Raw genomic sequence first — 26446 nt, forward strand, 5'->3', positions numbered from 1 at the left:
TATATATATATTCTCTTCCCTGAGAGAAGTTCTGTGAGTTCCTAAGCACTAGCTCTCTCAGTTACGGGCAGTAGAGTTCCAAGATAGCTTTTAAAGGAGTCCGTACTCTTATTTCTGGCATAGGAAATTGGCCCGTGTTCCTCTTTCTGATAAGTTTACCTCACCCTTTTATTGTTGATACAGGTTGGAATTGAGATGGAACATTTCCCAGAATTTGAGAATGATGTGGAGTTCACGGAGCGGTTAGTTGCTGAGCAGTCTGTCCACTGCCTCCCAGCAACGGTGAGTGCTGGTGTTTCTAGGACATTCATAGCAGTTCCCAGAGACTCTGGAGGTTTCTCCAAGCTGCGTTTTATCCTGTTCTTACTCCAGTAACAAAAACTCTCATTTGATACCATTCTAATGGATATGTTTCATGACTTTTATTTAGTTTTTCCCCCATCATTACCCCTCTGCAACAGAAAGAAAAGTTGTAAAGACACATTGCAGGGGCTGGAGAGATGGTTCAGTGGTTAAGAGCACTGGCTGCTCTTGCAGAGGACCCAGGTTCGATTCCCAACACCCACATGGCAGCTAGCAACTGTCTATAACTGCAGTTTCAGGGGATCTGACACCCTCTTCTGACCTCCTTGGGCATTGCACGACATGGGTGCACTTACATACATGCAGGAAATATACTCATACACACACACATACACACAGACACATACACACACACACACACACAAAGACATTGCAGGTAAGAGAGCTTTGTCCTACATTCTATTTTAAGATGAACTAATTCAGTTACTGACTTAGCACTCCAGTGGGGACAGGGAGTGAACTGAGACCCAGGATGAAATGCCATTACCCCTTCTTGCTGATGAGAGGCCTGGCCATTTTAAAATGTTTTTAATTTAATTAAAAAAAATGTGTATGAGTGTTTTTCTGGCATGTAAGTGTACCATGTGCAAGCAATGCCTGTGGAGGCCAGAAGAGGGTGTCAGATCCCTTGGGAACTGGAGTAATAGTAGGTTGTTAGGTGCCAAGTGGGTGCTGGGAACCAAACCTGGGTTCTCTGAGAGTAGCAAGGGCAATTAACTACTGAGCCATCTCTCTAGTCCTGGGCCTGGCCATTTAAAGATGAGCCAGTATCAGATTTGATTGCCCTGGAAATAACAAGCACTTACTTTTGCAGTGTTTCGAGTACCCAAATTTCTTCCGAGTGGTCATCACAGTCCCTGAGGTGATGATGCTGGAGGCTTGCAGCCGGATCCAGGAGTTCTGTGAGCAGCACTACCACAGTGCTGAAGGCAGCCAGGAGGAGTGTGACAAATAGTCCCTCATCCATTCTCCTTAAGATTCATCTGATCGAGGAGAGCTGAACCCTGGCTGCTGCTCCTCAGAGAGTCACATGTCTCTTCTGGGAGAGGGACCTCAAAAGTGCCACATCAAGAATTGAGGATTATTTCTGCTCTTCCCCAGTTGCATTCAATCTACACTCGGAACCCCAAATTCTTCTTCCACCTGCTCTCCTGGAGTGACTCCCTAGTTCATTTACCTGCACCCTGCCCCCGCCTGTGTGATTTCCTTTTCTCTTGAGAGTTGGGGCAAATGGGAAAACAAGAGCACAGGATGGGAACTTGCACTCACAACCATTTCCTTCTGCTCTAATTAAGAGCCTCCTTTCCAGTCAAGTCTGCAGCCCACCTCTATTGCTGCCTCATGTTAGGCATACCTCACTTTTTTTGTAATAGAGAAACCCCAGGAAAGAAATGGCCACATGAATTTGGTTCATTATATTCTAAACACATTAGGAAATTTGTTATTTAAAGGATCCTTGACAGAAAACTTTTTGTGTATATTTTTTTGTAAACACTTATTTGTGATGAAACTAAGTATCAACTTTCTAACTGATCAACTTCCCAAGCTTAGATTTGTATGTATCAGGTTTTCCCCAGATGAGAACACATCTCACTTTAAGAGACCAGATAACTTCCCAGAAATATTGCTGCATAAAGGCTAGAAGTATCCTCATTTATCCTTGTTATGGAATCATGATAATTTTTGCTGCCATGTTAATATTGACTTATTAATATTTGTTATATTATCTTTTCATATATTTTCTAAGAAGCATTTATATTATAAGATCTTTTATTTTGTCAAGGGCATAAATTATTGTTTTTTGTTTTTTTTTTGGTAAATAAAGTTTATCAAGTATGCCGCTCTGCAATGTGTTCTTTTCTCCCTGGGGGAACTTGTATTTCTTTCTTTTTTTATATTTTATATTTTATTTTTATTTTATATATATGTGTGTATTGCCTGCATGTAGGTAAGTGCACCTGTGTCGTGCAATGCCCACAGCGGACAGACGAGACTGTTGGATCCCCTGGAACTGGAGTTACAGACAGTTGTTAGCTGCCATGTTGGTGTCGGGTTTGAACCTGGGTCTTCTGCAAGAACAGTCAGTGTTCTTAACCACTGCACTATTGCTCCAGTCCTGTATTTCTTTGTTTAAAAATTATTTTATAATTTTTATTTTATGTGTCTGAATTGCCTGCATGTGTATATGTGCACCCGTGTCATGCAATGCCCGCAGAGGTCAGAAGAGGGCATTGGATTCCCTGAAACTGGAGTTACAGATGGTTGTTAGCCACCATGTGGGTGCTGGAAATCGAACCCAGGTCGTTTGCAAGAGCAGTGAGTGCTCTGAAATGCTGAGCCAACTCTCCAGCCCCAGGAACTTATATTTCTAACAGTCTACTCTAGCATCCACTAGGTACCGGCGTTAGTTTTCCTCATTGCTTCAACAAAATACCTGACCTAAGGAACCTAAGGAAGGGGGAGTTTATTTTCTTACAGTTCCAGGGGGACACAGTCCATCATGGAGGGGAAGGCCTGGTGGTAGAAGCAGGAGGCCAACTGTTCACATTGCATCCATAGTCAGGAAGAAAGAGGATTGCTTATTGTCAGCTTGATTTTTCCCTTTCTATTTAGTCCAGGATTCCAGCCTATAGAGTGGTGCTGCCTTTCAGCTGTATCTTTCCACTAATCCCGATCTAGATAATCCCTCACAGGCATGCTCAGAGGTTTGTCTCCTAGGTTAGTTTAGATCCTTTCAGGTTGACAGTGTTAACTATCACACTACCATTTAGTTCTTGATAGATGCACTGATTTTAGAAGTTACTTAAGAAACACAATATATACTTTATGTGTCATGGATATATATGCATATGGCATTAAAGTAGAAGGAAAACTCTTTGGGAAGAGAAACGGGACATGTGGGAAGGGGAAACAGGTGACAAGAGAAGGAAATGGGGTGGGTAGGATCAAACTACATGATATACATGTTTGAAAATGTCACCATGAAATCCTGTTTTATACAATGGATGTATGCTAACAAAAAATTAAAAAGCAAGCCGGCGTGGTGGCGCACGCCTTTAATCCCAGCACTCGGGAGGCAGAGGCAGGCGGATCTCTGTGAGTTCAAGGCCAGCCTGGTCTACATAGTTCCAGGACAGCTGGGGCTACAGAGAGACCCTGTCTCAAAAAGACCAAAAAATAAAAAATATCAAAAATTATCCAGAAGGCATTAAAAAAAGAGAAACACAATTCTTAAAATATTGTATTTGGGGGGCTGGAGAGATGGCTCAGCGGTTAAGAGCACTGGCTGCTCTTGCAGAGGATCCGGGTTCAATTCCTAGCACCCACATGGCAGCTCACAACCATCTGTAACTCAGTCCCAGAAGAATCTCACACTCTTTTCTGACCTCCACAGGCATTGCACAACATGGGTGCACTTACAAACATGCAGACAATACACCCAGGTACCAAAAAATAAAATTAATAAAATATTAAACAAAAAGTTGTATTTGGGAGTTCAACTTCTGGTTCCCTATTTATAAATAAGACAAAACCAGAAGCAGCAAATTATAACATTGGCTTTTAACTTTAGACTTTCATCATTTTGGATCCTTAACCTTTGATACTAGTCACCTATCCCTTGACTAGATCTTGTAACCATTCGCCAATTTGCCCATGAATGAGTGGAATTTTGGGATCCTTCATTATTTTTCCTGCAAATGCTCTTAGACGCAGTTGCCTGTTTAATTTTTTTCCCTCAGCACCTCTCTTACAGAAAAGAGGGGAAAGTCTCGCGAGGTTGGTTTGGGTTTGTATTATGCCATCAAGGCAAGTTTTCTTTTATTAAAAGAGATTTTATTATTTTTATTTTATGTATATGAGTGTATTGCCCGCATGTGTGTAAGTGTATCCGGTGATGTGCAGTGCCCACAGAGATCAGAAGGCATTAGATTCCTCTGAAACTGGAGTTATAGATGGTTGTCAGCTGCCTTGTGAGTGCTGGAAATCAAACCTGGGTCCTCTGCAAGAGCAGCCAGCATTCTTAACTGCTGAGCCTTCTCTCCAGTCCCAAGTTTTCTTACTTAGAAGAGGAATTTAGGGGTCTCAACACAGACATACCCAACTAACTACCTTTACGAAAGTAAGCATCAGATGTCCCTTTCTAACCTGTGTTTCAGTTTAATGAGTCCACAGAAAAATTAATTTTCTTCATCAGATCTAAAATGAACAGACATATAATGACTGAGAAGATAAAGGTGTCAGTTTCCTGCATGCCACCATTGTGGGCATTTCCCAAAAATGTCTGGCTCCTCTTTTCCTGTCTTGTGCCCCAAGAAATAAACAGGAAGGCTTGGTGAGTCACACAGGACTGTCAGCTTCTCATGCAGCGATAATTCCATCCAGGATTATTAACAGAATTCTACCCAGACCTCCTCATTTTATGAATTTCTTTGGTGTCTACATTCTGACCAAAGAACATTTTTGCATCTTGAAAAAAAATGGACTTGGGATGCAGCTCAGTAGTACAGCACTTGCCTATAGGTGCAAGGCCTGGGGCTCCATCCCCAGCATGGGTGTGGGGGCAGAGGTAGGGGTGGAGGGGAAATGCACATTGAACTCATTTGCAACGACACACACAAACGCCCAGTTGTTCATCCGCCGACTTTTTTTCTCCTGTGAAAGAATGAATCTTTTACCGGTTGATGGCTCATACTTCAAGAACATTCTGTGCATATGTAAGCATCTGTGTGCATATGGTGGGTACAGTTTCCCTTTTAAAACCAAATGATACTTCATTTTACAATTCTGAGCCCTATATAAGTCAAAGGAGGGCTGACACAGCTGAGGTGTCCATCAATTCCTGGACGTCTCTAGAAATCCTGCCCTGCCTCTTATGCTTCATGTTCTGGAAAGATGATTTCCAGTTGCTGTAGCTGTGTCTGAGGGTCTCCAAATAACACAATGGAGGTAAAACAGTGGAGGTCGAGGGCTATAATAATACAGAGATGATTAGTATGGCATTAGCAAACAGAATTTAATAGCATGTAAAAAGACTTATACACCATGATCAAGCAGCCTTTATTCTTGGGATGCAAGGATAGCCCAACATATAGAAATACATCCATTCTTTTCCTTTAAGCAACCTGAGTATGTAAATTGAGAGGTTCAAATCTCCATGTTCACTTTAAAAACATCTGTGAAACTGCCCAGGCCATCAAGAGTATGTATATCCAAAAAGCTACCAAGTGTCGCTTTAAAGAAGCAATGTGTGCCCTTCTGGCCATATAATGGTGGAGTTGGTAGGTGTGCTCAGGCTAAACAGTGGGGCTGGACACAGGGTCAGTGACTCAAAAAGAGTGCTGAACTTTTGCCGTGCATGTTTAAAAAAGCTGAACTTAAGGGTTTAGATATAGAGTCTCTAGTCTTGAGTCATTGAACAAATGACTCGATATGATGCAGAACTTATAGAGCTCATGGTTGGATTAACTCATACATGAGCTCCCCTGCCCCATTGAAATGATGCTTCTGAAAAGGAGAAAATTGTTTCTAAGCAGGAAGAGGAGGCTGCAAAGAAGAAAAAGACATTACTAAAGAAACCGAAGAAACAAAAACTTACAGCACGAGAAAAACTTGAGCATAAAATAAAAATAAATAAGTCTACACAATACATGACATCAAGAGAATGACAGAAAAGAGTGATACAGTGACCGCTCTACACAGGATCATCTCAACAGATGCAGAAAAAATAGCGGTGACAAGTTTCAATCTCCTTTCTTGATCAAAACATCAACTAGGAATAGAAGGAAGTTACCTCCAAACAATATAGGGCATCCCAAAAGCCTGCAGTTAACATGCTGAATGTGGAAAGATTGGGAGTCATTCCTCTAATATTGAGAACAAGGCTATCCACTCCTCACTTGTCTTCAACAAAATATTGGATGTCTTAACCAGAATAACTAGGAAAAAGAAACAAAGGCATCCAAATTGGAAAGGGAGAAATAGTTTCTGTTCACAGATGACATGATCTTATATTTAGAAAATCTTAAAGATTGTGCAAACATTGTTAGAAATAATAACTGAATTCAGTTAGGGATGCAATGGTGAGTAACAATGTGGCTGAAAGATGGGCTGGGGAGGTGGCTCAGTCAATACAGTGCTTGCCATGTGAGCATGAGGAACTGAGTTCAATCCCCAGTGCCCACGTGAAAATGGACACCTATAATCTCAGTGCTGGGGAGATAGAAACAGGCAGATTTTGGGGGCTTGCAGGCCAGCTAGCCTCAGGTCCCAATGGGAGAACTTGTCTCAAAAAACAAGATAAGTGGGTCCTGAGGAAGATAGATGGGTCCTGAGGAAGGACACCCCAGGTTACCATCTGACCTCTACACACACACACACACACACACACACACACACACACACAGGAACCATAAAAACACAATATTGTTGAAAGAAGTGGAGGAAGATATGAATAAATGAAAGGATAGCTCATGCCTGGGGATTGGAAGAATTGATATTGTTAAGATGTTTATAGAACTCAAAATGATCTACAGATTCACAGTAAACCCTATCACAATAACAATGGCACCCCCCCATTCAAAACAGTACCGAATTCTACTCTTAAAAACTTTCACACAAGGCTAGAGAGATGCTCATCAGTTAAGAGCACTGGCTACTCTTGCAGAGGATCCGGGTTCAGTTCCCAGCACCCACATGGTGGCTTACAATAATCTGTAACTCCAGTTCCAGGGGATTTGATACTCTTTTCTGGTATCACATGTGTACCACATGCATGTGGTGCATTTCCATATATGCAGGTAAAACATTCACATGCATAAAATAGAAATAAATAAATCTTTAAACAATGACCTGGCACCTGTTCTGACTTTTTTCTGGTTCCCTGTCTAGAACTTGCAATGCTAACTGTACTTTCCTTTTCTTCTCCTTCACATCTCCTATTCACCAGCCAAGGACCTTCTTTTCTCCCTACAGTTAAGAGTTATGCAATTTGGAAATCGTTTGGATAGACCCACTGAAGGGGTACCCCAATTGCCTCACCCTGCATCCCTGTTCAGCATTGAAGAAGCCAGAGCAGTCTGTGTCCCAATTCCCTATCAGTAATTTGGGTAACCTCTTCAGAGGATGGTATGATAAGAATAGGAGGTAGGAATTGTCTAGGTAGTTAGGGTAAAAAGACTGCAAAGAAAGTAGCCAGTTTCTTGGCTAAAAGTCAAAATGTCCTTGGGTCTCTTAGCAACATACTCTGTTCCAAAGGCCAAAAATGCCAAAAGTATTTGGGAGGTCTAATCTAATCCCTAAAAGATTTTAGGGTTACCTTTTCAGAGGGGGGAATGTTAGAGTAGCAAAAAGTTCCCCCCAGAAAGAAAGAGTACACAAAGTTGTTAGAAAAAAGTGATGGGGAGATATGGGAGGAGTTGGAGGGGAGGGAGTGGGAGTGGATTTGATCAAAACACATTATATGCATGTATGAAACCTGTGTTGCATAAGAAATCAGGCTGAGCAGGGGCCAGGGGTGCAAGCCATAAAGCAGCATTCCTCCATGGCCTGTGCTCCAGCTTCTGCCTCCAGGTTCCTGCCTTGAGTTCCTATCTTGGGCTCCCGGATGAACTGTGACCTGGGAGATGTAAGCTAAGCAAACCCTTTCCTCCCCAAGTTGGTAGTGGTCAGAGTATTTTGTCACAGCAATGAAGAACAAACTAGGACAGAAGTTGGTACCAGGAGTGGGGTATTGCTGTGACAGACTAACCTTGATGTTTTTGGGAGGACTGTAGAAGTGTTTAGACCTTTGGGCTGGAAAAGCCATTGCATGCTCAGAGTTTATTGCCGTGGAGCTTGGAACAGTTACGCTGAAAGAGTTGTAGACGATGGAGGCCTGGCTTGTGAAGCTTCAAAGGGAAGTGGAGACTATCAGGGCTGTTCGTGCAAGATTTTGGATTGAGAATCCGTGGGTTCTGGTTGGCTGGGGCTGAGGAATCAGCTGTGATTAAGAAGAGACCAGAACCTGAAGCAAAACCTTTGCTTTACTGGGACAATTGATGCTGCTTAACTGAGGCTGAAACATTAGCTGTAAGTAACAAAAGACCAGGGTCACTGAGGTGAAGTCTTCTGGGAGGTATTTCCTCAGGGTCAGCACACAGAGGAGACCCGAGCCTCTATCTCAAGCTGGAAGCAGGACTTGGTAATGTGTAAGAGTCTCCTGCATGGTTCTGGTGTTGAAAGCATGAAGGAGTCACAGACAGCAGCTAAGGCTTGGCACTCTGAGAGGCCAGGAAAGGCCATAGATGAAAGTGCAGCTTCAGTTGCAGCGAAGATCCCAGGACTGAAGGGGTCATGGAGAGAATCTGAGGCTTTGCACCCTGAGAGGCAAGAAGAGGCCATTGGTGAAGGCGTAGCCTCAGTTTCAGTGGAGACCCCAGCTTTTTGGAGATGCCGGGACCATGGGACGACCACCAAGGACTGCAGTAGGTGTGAAATGGAGCTGGCCTGGGTCTGCGAGATGAGCTGAGTGTGCTGTGGATGGCAGAGTCAGAGCAGTGGAGTTTCCAGAACCCTTTGGAGCCCAGAAGATTGTGAGTGACTCCCAGACGTCCAGCCTTGAGCTGCTTTGCTGGATTTTGGTTTTGCTTAGGTGTGCCCGATTCTTCCCTTTGAAATAAGACAGTACTTGTTTTGGATTTTACAGAAGCCCACAGTTAAGAGATTTTTTAAAAGAGACTGGACTTTTAAGTGTTTGGATTTTTTAAGGACTGTAGGACTTTTAAGGTTGTACTGTCTTATGTTGTGATATTAACATCATATCTTGGGGACAGAAATAGAAAGGTTGTAGTTTAATAGTGATGTGTTTGTGAACTGTGGATGGTGCTACCCATGGGAAGGTGGGCTTGTATTGCATAAGAAAGCAGGCTGAGCAGGGGCCAAGGGAGCAAGCCAGTAAGCAGTGTTCCTCCATGGCCTGTGCTCCAGCTCCTGCCTCCAGGTTCCTGCCCTGAGTTCCTACCTTGGGCTCCCTGATGAACTGTGATGTGGGAGATGTAAGCTGAATAAACCTTTTCCTTCCCAAGTTGGTAGTGGTCAGAGTATTTTGTCACAGCAATGACAAACAAACTAGGACACCCCATTAAAAAAAGAAGAAAGAAAGAGCACACAAAGTTGTCAGAAAAAAGTGATGGGGAGATGTGGGAGGAGTTGGAGGGGAGGGAGTGGGCGTGGATTTGATCAAAACACCTTATATGCATGGATGAAATTCTCAATAAAGTTTTTTTAAAAGTTAAAAAAATGACCTGGCACAGTGGCACACATCTTTAATCCAAGCACTCAGGAGGTAGAGGCAAGCTGATCTCTGTAAGTTCCAGGCCAACCAGAATTTCATAGTGAGATCCTTTCTCAAAAAATCAAAACTAGGGACTGGAGAGATGGTTCAGCATTTAAGAGCACTGGCTACTCCTGGGTTTGGTTCCCAGCACCCATATAGTGGCTAACAACCATCCATAACTGCAGTTCCAGGGGGATCTAGTCTCAGACATTGTATACTAGTAGTGAACCTACACATATGCAGACAAAACACTCATACATACACTAAACTAAAAATAAGTAAAAATCAAAATAAAAAACAAACGCAACTTTCACACAAACATCCACAGTAAAATTATCGCTAAAAAGTGAAAAACTCAAATGTCCATTGATGGATAAATGCACTGTGGTATAGCTACAAAATGGAATATTATTTAAAAGTGAAAAGGAATGAAGTGCTGATACAAACTGCAATATTGTTGGACCTTGAAAACATGAGGCCCAGTAGAAGACACCAGTCAAAAATGGAATCGTGTGATTCCATTTGTATGAAGTGCTCAGAAGAGGTAAACGCATAGAGGCAGAAGAAACATCGATTGATTGTGTAAGGCTGGAAGTGAAGGTCTGAGTCGAAGATGGAAAGTGACTGCCAGTGGGTGCAGGGTTTGTCCTGGGACAGCAGTGTGTTCTAAAATCGATCGTGGTGTTATTTGCAAAGTCCTGAAAATACTAAAAAAAAAAAAAAAAACCATCAAATTTTATGTGGTGAGTGAATTGTATGGTATCTGGATTAATCTCAATAATACTTTGTAAAAAGGTCTAAGGGAGTCAGACTTTCAAGCAGACCGACTAAAATATTTGTTGGCATTTAAAGATGTTTCAATTTGTTTTGCTTTGTTTTGAGACAAACTGTTCCTGTGTGCTCTAAACTTGCTTCAAACCAGCAGTTCTCCTGCCTCAGCCTCCCAATTGCTGGGATTACAGTTGTGTACCATGATGCCCATATAGAAATGCCAAAATTTTAAAAAGAAAAAAAAAACCTGTAGGATTTCCAATTTGTGTTCAGTGTTCACAGTGGAAACCAGTTTTCCACCAGTTTTCTCATGAAAAATATAACATTATTTTAGACATTAGCTGAAAGGGATGACATTGTTTTTTTAAAAAAAAACTTTAGGGGCTGGAGAGATGGCTCAGCGGTTAAGAGCACTGCCTGCTTCTGCAGAGGACCCGGGTTTGATTCCCAGCACCCACATGGTGGCTACAAACCGACCTTAACTCTAGTTCCAGGGGACTCTGAAGCTCTCTTCTGACCTCTGCGGTATTGCACGACACAGGTACGCTCACATACATGCAAGCAGTATACTCATACACATAAAATAAAAATAAAAAATAAAATATTTAAAAAATTTTAAGAATATTTTATGTGTGTGTGGTGGGGGGGAAGGGAGCTTGCGTGCCACAGTGTTAGTGTGTTAGTCAGAGGACAACTTGTAGGAGTCAGTTCTTTCCTTCTAATTCGTGGAATTCTGGGATTGAACTCAGGTCGTCAGTCCTGGCAGCAAGTGCCCTTTCCCAGCTGAATCATCTAAGTGTTCTGCTAACACTACTTTTTATTAGGAAGGCCACACTTACAGGAATTGGTTTGGGAAGAACAGGATGGAGCAACCTCAACATTGTTGGTTCATCTCGGGGGTACAAAGGGCTTATTTTTTCCTGACACTAACATTTCATCATGGAAGCAGGGCAAAGTGTCAGTTGGGCTTCAACATAGGGAAGTGTTCTTGTTAGACTTTTCTAGAAAAACAACTGATATTTCTATAAAGAGCAAGATTAGTGTGTACACTAGACAAGTTCATTGCTCTCTGAAATGGTTTGGAATTATTGACCCTGAGATCATATAACATACATAAAATTATAAACAAGCACATAATTCACACTAATAGGTATTAGTCAGACTTAATCACTCAGATTTAAAGATTAAGGTTTAATGATTAAGATTTAATCACCAGCAGGGCAAGGTGGCCCAGGCCTTTAATCCCAGCTCTTGAGAGGCAGAGGCAGGCAGATCTCTCTGAAATCAAGGCCAGCTGGTCTGCATAGTGAGTTCCAGGCCAGCTGGGGTTATAGGGAGACCCTATCTCAAAAAAACAAAAAAGAGAAACAAAAAAGATTATCTGATAGTGTGTATCACTTCGATTTAATGATCATCAGTATTTCACCATCTTGGTCTTTTCGTCCTTTGTCTTGTTTTCTTTGCTGAGATGTTAAAAACAAATCTTACATATCCCACCATCTCCCCACCAACACTTTAGTAAACAGCTCTAAAAATATTGTTTCCAGGCAGGCACGATAATACCGGTAATCCCAGCTCCTGGAACTCTAGGGCAGGAAAATCGCTTTGTGTCAAAGGCTAGCCTGGGTTACTTCGTGAGTTCAAGGTTAGCTTGGGATACATAGGAAAATTTTGCCTCAACAAACCCAAAAAAGCAAAACAAACACATAAACAAAAGAAAAAAAAATCACCATATATTGTTTCTCTTCTCTGTGTGCATTCGTTCACGTCGAGTCCGGAGGGCAGCCTTGAGTGCTGTTTCTCAGGTGCCGTATACCTTATTTTTAGAAACAGGGTCTTGCGCTGGCTTGGAACTAGCCGAGTAAGCAAGTTAAGCCCGGCACCCCAGAAAACGGCCTGTCTCTGTCTCCCCAAAGTGCCCAGATTTTTTTTTTTTAAATATACATGGATTCTGAGGATGAAACGTAGGTCTTCATGCTTGCATGGCAAGCACTTAACCAACTGAACCATCTCCCCAGTTCCAAGTATTATTCCTTAGATACAAAGTCATATCATGTTAGGTATTTCCAGTTGCATCAAAAATGTGAAAAAAAAGAGACATAAAGACTATAAAAAGGCAGTTTGTTATTCGGATCAGGATCCAAACAAGGTTCAAACATTTGTTTTTCATTTTCTGTCTCTTAAGCCTCACTCAGTCTAGGGAAGCCCCTTCTTTCCTGATTCTCGGCTGGTTTCTTCTCCACTGACCTGTGGAAATGGTTGTGGGATAAAATGCCCCACATCCTGGACATGTTTATTTGTTTCTTTGAGGTGTCATTAAATTTGTTCCTCCAAACCTCATACTTAACACTGAATGGATTTCAGCTCTGGAGTATGCATTGCTGACCAAGGCAATATTGAAAACTTTTGTCTTTTTTCTCTCTTGATTTTTGTATTGCTATTTTCTGTCCCCACCTCAGTTTTATTTTAATGTCATCATTTTTTGTCCTTGAAAATATTTTATTCATCATTCTTCTCTGTAGCAAAAATAAGGACTGATGAATGTGGCGGACTATCAGATATTCCCCAGTACCTTTATGTGCTTACTTTTCTGGATTAAAACTGCTGCTGTGCCTGGCTAAGATCATGTTACATGTGAATATCTCAACATGGGATTTCCCAGACTATTCAGGTAGAATACATTTGAATGCTAAACCCAAGTAAAGGCATGTTTATGCCTACAAATTCTCATAAGAGAGAGTTTTAAAAATTGTCCTTACCAGGGCTGGAGAGATGGCTCAGCAGTTAAGAGCACTGACTGCTCCTGCGGAGGACCCAGGTTTGATTCCCAGCACCCACATGGTGGCTAACAACTGTCTGTAACTCCAGTTCCAGGGGAATCTGACCCTCTCTTCTGACCTTTGAGGGCATTGTCTGACACAGGTGCACTTACACACATGCAGGCAAATCACTCATATACATTAAAAAAAAATATATATATATATAATATTTTTAAAATTATCTTTTTCAGAGCCCAGGGCAAGGAAGTGTTTTAGGGTGTATGTATGTGTATATTTGTGAACCCGGGTCACTCTGTAGCCCAGACTGGCCTTGAACTGACAGCAATCCTCCTGCTTCAGCCTCCTAAACCTGGGATTGCAGACATAAACCATCATACCTGGTTGGAAGTTTTCTTTTTAATCCATCTCTCCACTCAAAATTAACATGTAGATGGAATTGGATTTCTACAGATCTAAACTTATTACACATGGGCCTAAGGCGTCCTCTTCTAGTGTTGAAGTCCACACCAGTGGGTTATTGAGACAGGACCAGAATCAGCATGTTCTTATCCAATTTCTAGGCTCCTCTTTGCTTCTACTCCTTGGGAGACTCCCTTGCCCTTTTATGAGCTTGTCTGTAGATCTGAAAATGTTCATTAGAAAATTACTTTATTTATTTATTTGTGTCAGAGGGAGAGGTAGGTCACGCATGTGGAGGTTGGAGGACAACTTGAAGGAGTCTGTTCTCTCCTTTCATCATGTGGGTCCCAGGGATCAAACTCAGATTGTCCGCTTGGCTGCAAGAACCTTTATGTTGAGTCATTTTTGGATAGCACAGTTGTTTTTTCATCTGGCATTCGAAGTCCAGACATTTTCAGGTTGTCTCCTTGGTAATGTTGCTGGAGAAATCCCCCAGTCTGCCACTCCCTTTCCATGCCCTACCCTGGAATCCATGTTCCAAGGCAGACAACATTTAAGGCTATTACCAAACTCTCTAAAAACAGTTTTTCCATCTCTTTGCCTTAATTATGATTTGACTCTTCTCCAAAGACAGCAGCTGCTGTGGCAGTCAGTTGGAAACTGCTTTTGTCTTGTTCCTGCCCACTCCAACTTACTGTCTTTTCAGGATCTCTTCTCCTGTGCTCTGAGTTTCCTCCTTTGAAACACAGCTGTATTATTTTATATCTTTTCTGTATACTCTCTTTTGTTTACTCTGGATCTTGGCCTGTGGGAAATTTCCATGTATCTCTGCATACCCTAACACCCTAACCTCATGGCCCATCTCCTGTTGTGAATCTAAGGAGCTCTAAATTCTCCCCATGGTGGCTGCCCACCCCCAAAGTCATGTCTTTGTTCTTTCTCATCATTCAAATTACATTTCTGAATTTTAGAAATATTCAACCCTGATACGTCGTTTACTGACCACCATCTGCTAATCCTCAGCTCTCTCATGAGCCTGACACACTTGCTCGTTCTTCTTTCCTTTCAATATATGCTCCACGGTGCAATATTCAAATCCACATCGCCTCCATTTTCCTCAAATTCTTTGCTTTTTACAACATTTACTGTGTAATAGCTCCACTTGGGATGAACTAACTGTAACCCTGCTGCACTGCTGCACTGAAAGGCAAATGAAGATCCTTGGTGCATGGTCTCCAGTCTCACTGGGCCCTCAGCACTCTTTGAAAAATCCTTTCGCAATAACTAACTGTAACCCTGCCGCACTGCTGCACTGAAAGGCAAATGAAGATCCTTGGTGCTTGGTCTCCAGTCTCACTGGGCCCTCAGCACTCTTTGAAAAATCCTTTCGCAAGTACTAAGCCAGCGCTTCCTCCGGGGCTGTGAGTTGGGAACAGCTGAGCGTCATACTGAGAAGTGTCCAGAGAAGATCCATTTAATGACTAGTTTGTTTATTTTGGCAAGAGGAAATTTTAGATATGTTTGACCCATCTAAAATTTGGAAATATGTTTGTTTAAATAGTTTCAAGACAGTGAGATACCATTTTTTAAATGGTAATTTTCATTAGGAACAAGCAAATTCTCATAGAAACAGTAATATGAAAGTCAACCCTTTTTTTGTAAAATACCTGATCAATGATACAATGAAAAAAAATAGGCATTTCAGCAAAGGAGATATATGTATGGTCAGCAAGCACATAAAAACATGTTTGAGGGGCTGGAGAGATGGCTCAACTGCTAAGAACACTAGCTATTCTTGCAGAAGACCGGGGTTCGAATCCCAGCACCGCCTGTGCACTTACCTACATGCAGGCAATACACGCATACACATAAAAAAATAATAAATAAAATATTTAAAAAGTTTGATATTATTAGTCATTAAGGAAATGTAGAGCTGTAATAGCCAGGCATCCTGCCTCACACCTGTGATCCCCACACTTGGGAGGTAGAAGCAGGAGGATTGTTGCAAGGGCAGCCTGGTCTACATAGTAAATACCAAGCCACCCCAGGCTACAAGGTGAGACCTTTTCTTAAAGAAACCAAAAGTAAAAAGGAGGGGGGGGGGAAGGAGGGGGAGGGGGAGGAGGAAGGGGGAGGGCTATATACTAAAACGCTAAGCAAACCAGAAAGCAACATTATTCATATGGCTGTAGAAAAAACAGGAATTCTCATTTCTAGTGGGTAATCCTAGAATGTCACAACCTGTAGGAGGAAGTGTGGCCCGAAGAACCAGCAAGTGTGCGCTGCAAATGCGCCAAAAACATCTGGCTGAGGTAAACCTGTGTTCTGCCAAAAGACATGGAGCCAGCTGATCTGAAAATGGCCTGATACAGAGAGCCAATGAGGAATAGACACAACCTATCAATGGACCAATGGGACACCGGGAGGGGGGATATAAGGGAGCCCCATATCCACAATAAAGGAGTCTGCAGCTGCTCGCACTACCTGCTTCTCACCTGATTCCCGGGGTCTGCGAGTCCACATTGTGACTCCACACCGACTCTACCCCTGGCCCGGAGGGTCCCAGGACACCCACAGCAACAACCCAGCAATTCTACTTTTAGGTTTGTATTCAAAAAATTGAAAACAGGTATCTGATAAAAATCTGCACGCGCGTGTTCGTAGAGCTACACCATTTACAATAGTCAAAATGGAAAGCAACTCAAAAGTCCACTGACAGATGAATAAACAAGTTGCCTGCACATCTGACAAAGGACGGAAGCACGGCAGTTGCTCCATGCTCCATCTTGAATGAATCCCCCAAACACTGTTCTGAGTTTAAAAAGTCATATGTCACATGTATGTGTGCTTGCAGGGGGGTGGGGTGGGGGATGTGCATATGACTTCAGGTGCTCACAGAAGCCACAAGAGGGCATCAGATTCCCTGAAACTAGAGTTCCAGGGAGTTGTGAGCTGCCCCACATAGGTCCTGGGAACTGAGCTTAGGTCCTCTGAAAGGACAGTGTGTACTCTCCAGCCCCTGGTTTTTGACAGTTTCATATATGTATACAATGCACTGTGATTGCCTCCCACCTCCTTCCTCTGTCTGCCCTACCTCCCCAAGCTCTTCCCTACTAATTACTTTCACAAATTTATGTCTTTTGTTTTGGGTCCCTCTGGGTTTGACCAAGGCCGTTGTGTGGCTTTGGCATTGAAGCTATCCATTTGAGCCTGGTGGGACCAGCAGTGGGTACACAACTGAAGACAGTGGCTCCCTTCTCCCTTCCTTAGGGGCCTATAAGTTCAGTAATAAGGAGTAGGATCCCATGAGCCCCTCCCACTTCCATGACTGACTGTTGAAAAGGCCTGTCTTGTGTAGACCCAGGTCACACAGTATTTTATAATATGGTTATACCATAATTTTTGCCCGTCACTAAGGGATTGGTTAGTGAATAAGACATCTGCTTGATAAACAAATCATGGTCTGTTTTATTTCGTAGCCTTGGAGACGCCACAGGGAGAGAATCCCAGGTGCAGAGCGGCTTACCTCTAGAAGCAGTGTTAGCGGACGTGGAGGCCGCCTGGCAGTGGCCTGTCTAGAGGCAAAGGGATAGGACACACTGGGTGGAGGAGTACACAAACCGCCTTTCAGCCTAGAGAAGGCGGGGTGGCTCTGGTGGGAATGCGATGCTTCCGGAAGAGGAGAGAATGACACCAGCGCTCACCCCTAGCCCATGACTCCTCCCTCAGCTCCTCAGCAACCCCACCACTGCTCATGTCAGTTTTGCTGTATCAACTGCTGCCTTTGCTTTCAGAATCTCAGTTGCCGGAGGTTCCTATTGGTTAACTCCTTGCTTTCTGGCATCATCTTATCTGTGACTCTGATAACCAGGTCTACACCTCTCTCCTGAATCTCAGGTTTGTACACCCAACTGCCTTCTCTCTTCTCCACTTCGAGGTCTTAAAAAGCACCACTACAGGCTGGAGAGATGGCTCAGGGTTAAGAGCACTGGCTGCTCTTGCAGAGGACCTGGGTTCGAGTCCCAGCTCCCACATGGTGGCTAACAGCTGTCTTTAACTCCAGTTCCAGGATCCGACGCCCTCTTCTGACTTTCGCAAGCATTGCACGACATAGGTGTACTTACATACATGCAGGCAATACACTCACACACGTAAAGATAATAAAATATTTTTAAAAACACACCACTGATTTATCATTTCTAAGGTTCCACTCAGACCTGCCTAAATCTAGTGTTCTTCCAGTGAGTCCTTCCTGTCTCAGGCAGTACAAGCTAGAGACCTCTGAACCACCTTCACTACCTCCTCCCCCATTCCTCCATATTCAATCTTCCCAACGACCCCTTAGATCTATCCCTTCCATCTTCCCTTCTCACCACTGCCCAAGGTCTACTGGCTTCCACAAACACCTATCTATAGCCCCATCACCAACTAAACATTATAGCCATGGAGATTTAAAACAAACCTCAAATCCAAGTTTGCTGCTTTCCTAATCCCTTTAACAACTTCACATTGCTTTGGGTGTGTGTATGTCAGGAGAGCAGAGGTCAGTGCCTAGTGTGTCCCTCAATTGTTCTCCGCCTTATTTTTATGACATTTTTATAGTTATTAGTTATTATTTTGTGTGTGAACATCACGTGTGGGGGGCATGAGTGTGCCATGGCATATGTGTGGAGGCCAGAGAACAACTTTGTGGAGCTGGTTCTCTCCTTTCACCTTTATGTGGGGTCCAGGATTGAACTCAGGTCACCAGGCATATACAGCAAGTGTTTTCTCCCCTGAGTCATCTCACTGGTCCTATTTATTTACTAACTTATTATGGTGTGTGTGTGTGTGTGTGTGTGTGTGTGTGTGTGTGTGCAAGTGCCACAGTGCATGTGTGAAGGTCAGAGGACAACTTGCTGGAATTGGCTTTCTTTCCACCTTGCAGGTTCCAAGGATCAAACTTAGGTTGTCAGGCTTGGCAGCAAATATCTTTATCTGCTGAGCCATCTCAATGGCCCTCTCCACCTTATGTTTTGAGACAGGGTCTCCCATTGAACCTGGATCTCACTAATTCAGCTAGACTGGCTAGCCAGCAAGTCTCAGGGACCCTCATACCTCTGCCTCCCCATCACTGGGATTATAGGCATAGGCTGCATAGCCTGACTTTTTTGGTCTTTTTAAGACAGGGTCTCCTTGTAGTCCAGCTGGCCTGGAATTCACTATGTAGACCAGGCTGGCCTTGAACTCACATAGATCTACTTGCCTCTGCTTCCCGAGTGCTGGGACTAAAGGCATGGGCTACCACGCCTGGCCAGAGCCCGACTTTTTATGTGGTTCCCAACTTAAGACTCAGGCTTGCATGGCAAACACTTTATGAGCTAAGTCATCTTCCTGCGCGCTTCCCCCATTACTTTTAAAATTGACCAGAGTCACTAGTGGGACCTTAAGGGCCCTGCACGGTCCAGCCCTGCCTGCTTCCCCCCACTCTTCTCTTGTACCGTGCACATGCTAGCACTGGGAGTTTTCTTAAACGTAGGGCCAAGCTTCTTCCTAGCATAGACCTTTTGTGCAAACGATTCTGTTTCTATATAAATAACTCCTACCGACTCTGTGATGTGCAGCCCAAGGAAACCTTCTGATGTTTTTCTGCTTTGGCCAGCTTCCTTTTCCTCATTGGGTTTTTATCGCAGTTAGTTATTACACCTGCTGTTGTGATTTCAGTATTTGATTAACACCTGTCGCCTTCACTAGATCGTAGACTCCCTTTGTCTAGGGACTGTCTGTTTTTGTTTGTCCCTGTCACCTAGCACTTCATGTTGAATCAGTGAATGAGTGTTGATGTCAGGACAATAGTGAGGGTCCCCTTTTACTCCCTTAGTCACTGCTGTGTTCTTGGAGCCACTCTGGACCTCAGCCCTGACTCTTGCTTCCTGGACTTTTTTTGCAAAGGAAAGAGCATCTAGCAGAGAGCTCAGGCTCTGGAGACAGACCTGGGCCTGCTGCCAAATGTGACTCTTAGGCAAGTCCCTTGCTCCTTTGAACTTCGGCTTCCTTGTCTCTAAGAGAGGATCACCACTTACCTCTTGAGAGATTTGGTTTTGATTTGTCATAGTTGAATGTTTTCTAAGATACCATTTATAAATATCATTGAATAGACCATCTGTCAAGTTTTCTGATTATTTCTGCAATAACTCATGTGTGTGTGTGTGTGTGTGTGTGTGTGTGTGTGTGTGTACGCGCGCTCATGTGGAAGCCAGAGGGAAAACTTGTGTGTCCTTTCTCATCCACTCTGTTTTTTGACAGGATCTCACACTGGCCTGGAATTCGCTGATCAGGCTAGGCTGACTGGCCAGTGAATCCCCAGGATTTGCCTGCCTCTGCCTCCCTGTGTGGGATTACAAACACCTGCACCCATGCCTGACATTTTAACATGGGTTTTGGGGATCAAACTCAGGTCCTCGGGCTTTGGCAGCAAGTGCTTAATCAACTGAGCCATATACTCAGTCCCACAATAACTCTGTTAACCTTTTCAAAAAATGTAGAATCTGGAGTTCACCCACTGTATCATATATTTGTGTCATACGTCATGAATTCACCTGACTTTTAAAATTCCTTTGCCTTTTTTCCTTTTTGGTACTGGAGATTGAATCCACAGCCTTGCATATGCTAGACAGGTGCTCTACCACTGAGCAACATCTCCAGTCATTTTTTTTTTTTAATCAATGAGTTGCCTCGGCTTGGTTTGAATGTACTCCACAGCCCAATTAGATCTTGAACTTGCAATCCTCCAGCCTCAGTCTCTCAAGTGGCTGGGATTCCAGGCCCGCGCCACCAGGCCTGGCTATCTTTTTTGTCTTTTATGATATTGGCAGTTTTGAAGAGTCCAGACTAGTCCCCTGGTGGAACGTCCCACTGCTGTTCCCAGATTGGATTCAGTTTAAATGTTTCTGAAGACTGGAGGGCAGGGACAACATGCACTTTCTTATGCTTTCCACTAGGAGGCGCACAGTACCACTTGTCCCATATTAGTGCTGCTAAATTGATTCACTTGGTTAAGATGGAACCACCCAGTGGTGTTGTTTGGGGAAGATTCAATGAAGTAAGTATCGTACCTACAGAGTTGGGTCCATAAACCTTACTTGCTGTCTGTTGCCTTTCAGTGTTGGCTTTGGGGCAGATACCCACCTCCATCCCTTCCTGACTGGGTGCTGGTGCTGGGGTTTGAGCTTAGGACTTTATACTTGCTAGGCAACGCTCTACCACTGAGCTGTATACCAGCCCAACACAACATTCTTGACTTTACTTTTTAATCATCAATAGTACCACTCGGTGGAGCTGTAGTTATCACTGATTTGAGAATTTTTTTTTTGTTTGTTTGTTTGTTTTTGTTCTTTTGAGACAGGGTCTTTCTGTAGCTCCAGCTGGCCTGGAACTTGCTATGTGGACCAGGCAGGCCTCAACCTCACAGAGATCTGCCTGCTCTGCCTCCTGAATGCTGGGATTAAAGACTTGTGCCTGGCCCTGAGAATACTTATAAAAATACTTTAGTGGAAACTTTGAGACATACAAAAACAGAAAGTTAGTACTAGGAGTCTCAATATGCAATCCAGTAACCACTTTACTTATTATAATGTTGCTAGGTAGGCTCTTTCCTTTCTTCTAGTGTAGTTCAAAGCAAAGCTAAGCTCTCATATTATTTAACCCATAAATACTTTTTGTATGCAGGGTATTCTTTTTTCTTAAAGACGTTGCTGTGAGACATCTTGGAGAAAAATCTTACACATGGAAAATACAAGCACAGTTGAGTGAAGACGATCAAATTAGAAAATGTTGATGCTTGTCAGCTAATGTGGAAACTCAAATTCTGGGACTATGACAAGCTACAGGGTTGGAAGGACTGACTGTTCTATATTCCTCCCTTTCCTCCCCTCTCCATCCACAGAATCCACACCAATCTCCTCATAGTCCTCTCTAGGCAGCCATATACCAATTGGCCTCAAAAACTCTCCTTCCTCCATCCCCTCATTCTCATAGCAGTGAAAAAAGGTACACTTGATGCATATCAGGTCCAACCTATGGTTCAGGAGAGCTCAGGCTGCATCAGTGTCTGTGGTGTTGCTGAGCATGGACATGCCTCACTGTATCTTGCCGGGTACCACCATTGGAAGCTGGTAATTAATGTCAACTTGGAAGCCATTTGGGTACCAGTCCGCAAACTAGAATTTGTGCTTGGTACTGATGGTAACAGTGACAGTACTGACAGCAAGCCATTTATTTACTATGGAGAGGGTCACATTTCACCATCTGGCCGACTGTCTCAAAGCAAGCATTGGTAATCTCCACTACAGAAAGCTGATCATGGAAGTTTTCTTAGCAGAGATGACAAGGGTGTATGTGGCTAGAGGGAAATGGATGAAGGACTAGGTATCTGGTTGGTCTGGAATTCTGTCAGACTAACATTCAGGGTCCCATCAAATCTGCGAGAAGCAATGATGGAAGACAGAATCTGGCTAAGGGGGCAATTAAGGTTAGTGAAGACTGAATGTTCAGAATTGTGGTTTCTATAGAAGATATCATAGACGGTCTCTTTGTCTCCATGAAGGCATGGTCAGAGTGCTCCAGGGTGGTATGTGTGGTGAGGATGGAGTTGTAGAGCTCATGTACAGCTATGGAAAGCTGGAGGGGAATGGGCTGGGTAAATGGAGAACTCCACCTTGAACTTACCATGATCAGTAGGGAGGTGAATCTATAATCGGTTCTCTTGCTAAAGCTGCATAACACCAAGAAACCGTGAAGATGTGTGCCTTAGTCAGCTAGCTTGCAAATGTGGTCTGAGATGAAGTCCGGTCTTCTTGCCGGTGGTACAGTGCTCATGAGCACAGTTACTGGCAGCATCTTCTTTGCCCACTCGGAGTGGGAGAGCTGGCAGTGGGTACTAGTGGGAACTTCATCAATGACTGTGGGTTCCAGGTCTACAAACACCTCCCCGAAGAAGGCCCTTAAAGGAGTCATCTCCCCCAATAGGCTTGTCATTTGGCACCTGTCCTTGGAGCTGGGTACCATACTCAAAGCAGTAAGCTCCCAGCAGGCATTGCCAATCTGGACACCAACCTGGTCGGTGTGAAATGGAGTTGTATTCATGCCTTCTGGTTTGGAGGCAAGGACAACAGAAGGAGACACTGCATCCTTACTACTGTCTCCAGTAAGCTAAGAGCTAAGATGAGTAATAGGCTTAAGATTCTTAAATTAAGAATTTTGTATAAATACAACACAATTGCATCTAACAATTGTATAATGCAATTTTAGCACTTCACAAAAATGTCTTAATGTCACCTAATAACCAGATTATATTCAAAATGTCACAATTACTTTTGAGTTCTATATTTTCAGAACCTTGTTTCCCTAATATATGTGTTCCTAGGGACCATCTGAGAAAGCATTTTCGCTATGAGTTCTTTTTCTGTTGATCTAGACTTGCAGAGTTACGCTTTTTAAAATTATTATTTTATTTTATGTGTATGAGCATATTGCTTGCATGTAGGTGGGTGCACCTATGTCGTGTAGTGCCCACTGAGGTCAGAAGAGGGCATCGGATCCCCTGGAACTGGAGATATGAACATTGTTAGCCAGGTCTCCTGCTGAGCCATCTCTCCAGCCCCAAAGTCACATTTAACGTACAGGAGGTACTGGTTCAGTGGCCAGAAACTGCTGTAGTATTCCTCAAACAGTGCCTACATTAGTGACCCGGAGGTCATGTGAAATTGTACATTTTGATTCTGTAGTTCTGGACTGAGATCTGAAGTCTGGCCTTTCCAAACAAGTTGTTTGTGATTTTCTTCTAAATTGGTCTTGAAGTCTCTCTCTGAAGAATAAAGTCTAGCCCTTTGCTGATATGGCTTTGCAAATTTAGTTATGGATATTTGCTGGTACCTTCCATGGGATACTTTTCTTATCCTGGTTGATAGCCTATTACTTAACTATCTGACCTGTGACCAGGTGTCCCTATTACAGAAAACATTAAAAAAATTGTTTTTGAAAAATTCAGCTGGACATGGTGGCACATGCCTTTAATCCAGGAAGATCACTGTGAGATTAAGGCCAGTAAGGTCTACATAGCCTAGGTAGCAAGTTTCAAGTCAACTGGTGCTACAGGGAGACACTGTTTCAAAAAATAAATAAATAAAAACCAAAAAACAAGAGGGGCGGTTAAAAGCACTGACCACTTTTGCAGAGGACCTGGGTTTGAATCACAGCTCTCACATGGTGGCTAACAACGGTCTATAACTCCAGGTCCAGGGGAATCCAACGCCTTCTTCTGACCTTGTCAGGCGTTGTATGACACGGGTGCACTCACACACATGCAGGAAATATATGCATATACTTAAAATAGAAATAATAAAAAAATTTTAAAACAAAATTTTTTTGAAAAATTTATTTTGAGTGTTTTGCCTGTATGTAAGTACACTAATATGTGCAATGCCTGTGAAGGCCAGAAGAGGGCATCGGATTCCAGGGAACTGGAGCTACAGACAGTTGTTAGTTGCCCTGTGGGTGCTGGAAACTGAAGGCATGTCTTCCGCAAGAGCAGCCAGTGATCTTAACTGCTGAGCCATCTCTCCAGCCCCTAGGAAACTTAATTTACAGTAGTCTTTGCGGCACTTATCTGGCCTGATTTCAGACCAAGACAGCCAATCTTCTCCCCTACCTTTTTTTGTGGTCCTGGGAATAGAAATCAGGACTGCCTCACACATGCATGCTAAGCAAGTGCTATATCACTGAGCTACATCCCCCACCCAAGATGGTCACTCTCTAGACAAACTCTGATCAAGAAAGAAGATGGGATCAGTGCTGGTCACAGGAGAAACAGAAGAGATAACCCAACCAAATCCATGAATTAACATAAATAGTTTATTGCTTATAGATCCAGGAAAAAAAGTGTGGCATGATTCACACAGTGGGAAGAGGGTCACCAGCAGGGAAAAGAGCAGCAAGCAGAGTAGGATGGGACTTAACTTCCAAAACCTTTCATTAGGATGGAGGGTGTTACCCAAGCAGGATTTCCACGGAGAGTTCTAATTGGTGGATTTAATGCAAGCAGGCCCAAGTTCATGGATTCACACTGGAGCTGAGAAATGATCACTGTGGCGTATTCAAGCAAGCTTGAATTCAAACAGTCAAACTGGAAATCTCCCAAAGAGTTGGAATAGGTTTGCTTTGATTTCTCCTGTGTAATCAACACTGTTGGTGTCTGAGTCAATGCAGTAGAAGCATTTCCCAGACTCTCACAGGGCTTTGGTCTCATCTCCCCAACCCCACTGGTGTTTGGTTTTCTAGGCAGAAAGATATATAATTAAAAGTGTAGAGGTCTAACCCAATAAAATGTGGTTCAGTGACTTGCCGTTTTAATAAGCATCTGAGATAGTGCTTAGGCACACAGTACTTTAGAAGTTGGCTGTTCTGAGAAATGAGAATAATGTTTAAAAAAATTTTTATGTATTATTTTCATGTGTATGAGTATTGCCTGCATGTATGTAAGTGCACCTGTGTTGTGCAATGCCTGCGGGGGTCAGAAGAGGGCATAGGATCCCTGGAACTGGAGTTACAGATGGTTGTTAGTCACCACATGGGTGCTGGGAATCGAACTCAGGTCCTCTGCAAGAGCAGTCAGTACTCTTAACTGCTATCTCTCCAGCCCAGAGAATAATGTTTTTAATTACTGTAGCTTTGTAGTAAGTTTAAAATTGAGACATTGTTCTTTTTCACAGTATTTTGGCTATTCTGGTCCTAGAATTTTAGGATCAGTTTGTTAATTTCGGCAAATAAGCCAAGCGAGTTTTTGATAAAGATATTTTGGAACCTGTAGATCAACTTGGGGAGCATGGTTATTTCAATAATAGAAGGTCTTTTAATTTATGAACATAGATCTTCATTTATTTAGAGATTTTATGTTTGATATTTTATGCATTTCACTGTAGAAGTTTTGTACTACTCTTTAAAAATTATTCCTGAGTAGTTTACTTTTGTGCTACCATGTTTCTTGCTCTTTCTCTTTTTTAAAAAATTTATTTTTATTATTATTTTTATTTTATGTGTACGAGTGTATTGTCTGCATGCATGTGAGTGCACCCATGTTGTGCAATGCCAAGGAGGTCAGAAGAGGGCTTCGGATTCTTCTGGAACTGGAGTGTTAAGGATGGTTCATAGCCACCATGTGGGTACTGGGAATTGAACCTGGGTCCACTGCAAGAGCAGTCAGTGCTCTTAACCACTGAGCCATCTCTCCAGCACCCCTTTTTATTAAATTAAATTTTGTGTATTTCATGTATTACATTCCAATCAGCCTTAATCATCTTCGTACCCTCTTCTACAATGGCACCTTCCCATAGCCTCCCACTGGAATTCATGCATTTTGTCATTTGTCTTAAGGTCTATTGTGTTGTTAGTGTCCCCAGACATCCCTTAGTGCAAGTTCATCTACTGAGGTCTAGTCAGCCTATTTAAATTAAATTTTGTGTATTTCATGTATTACATTCCAATCAGCCTTAATCATCTTCGTACCCTCTTCTACAATGGCACCTTCCCATAGCCTCCCACTGGAATTCATGCATTTTGTCATTTGTCTTAAGGTCTATTGTGTTGTTAGTGTCCCCAGACATCCCTTAGTGCAAGTTCATCTACTGAGGTCTAGTCAGCCTATTTAGAGTCTCTCACTTTAGGAAGATCAGCTCTTCCTCACCCAGAAGTAATCAGTTGCCAATATTTCTTCAGCCAAGATTGGGATCAGCTGTCCATTTCCCCAGTTCTATGCTGGGTTTTTGTCTGAGTTTGTACGAGTCCT

The 26446-nt window shown here is 43.0% G+C and overlaps 1 protein-coding gene and 1 pseudogene across 1 annotated transcript in view; one reads left to right on the top strand and one right to left on the bottom strand.

The window, feature by feature from the left end:
• Tat (tyrosine aminotransferase) overlaps positions 1-2201 on the top strand; it is an 11842-nt gene extending 9641 nt beyond the window's left edge. Inside the window, exons 11-12 of the mRNA XM_008834962.2 lie at positions 184-282; positions 1178-2201. Coding sequence (XP_008833184.1) covers positions 184-282; positions 1178-1318 — 240 coding nt within the window. The 3' untranslated portion in view covers positions 1319-2201. The remainder of the gene's footprint in view (positions 1-183; positions 283-1177) is intronic.
• Positions 2202-21743: 19542 nt separating this feature from the next.
• LOC115070667 lies at positions 21744-22335 on the bottom strand (annotated as a pseudogene).
• Between the last annotated feature and the right edge of the window lie 4111 nt (positions 22336-26446).

This window comes from Nannospalax galili, unplaced genomic scaffold (genome assembly GCF_000622305.1).
Source record: "Nannospalax galili isolate Female #2095 unplaced genomic scaffold, S.galili_v1.0 scaffold56, whole genome shotgun sequence".
Taxonomy (NCBI): Eukaryota; Metazoa; Chordata; class Mammalia; order Rodentia; family Spalacidae; genus Nannospalax; species Nannospalax galili.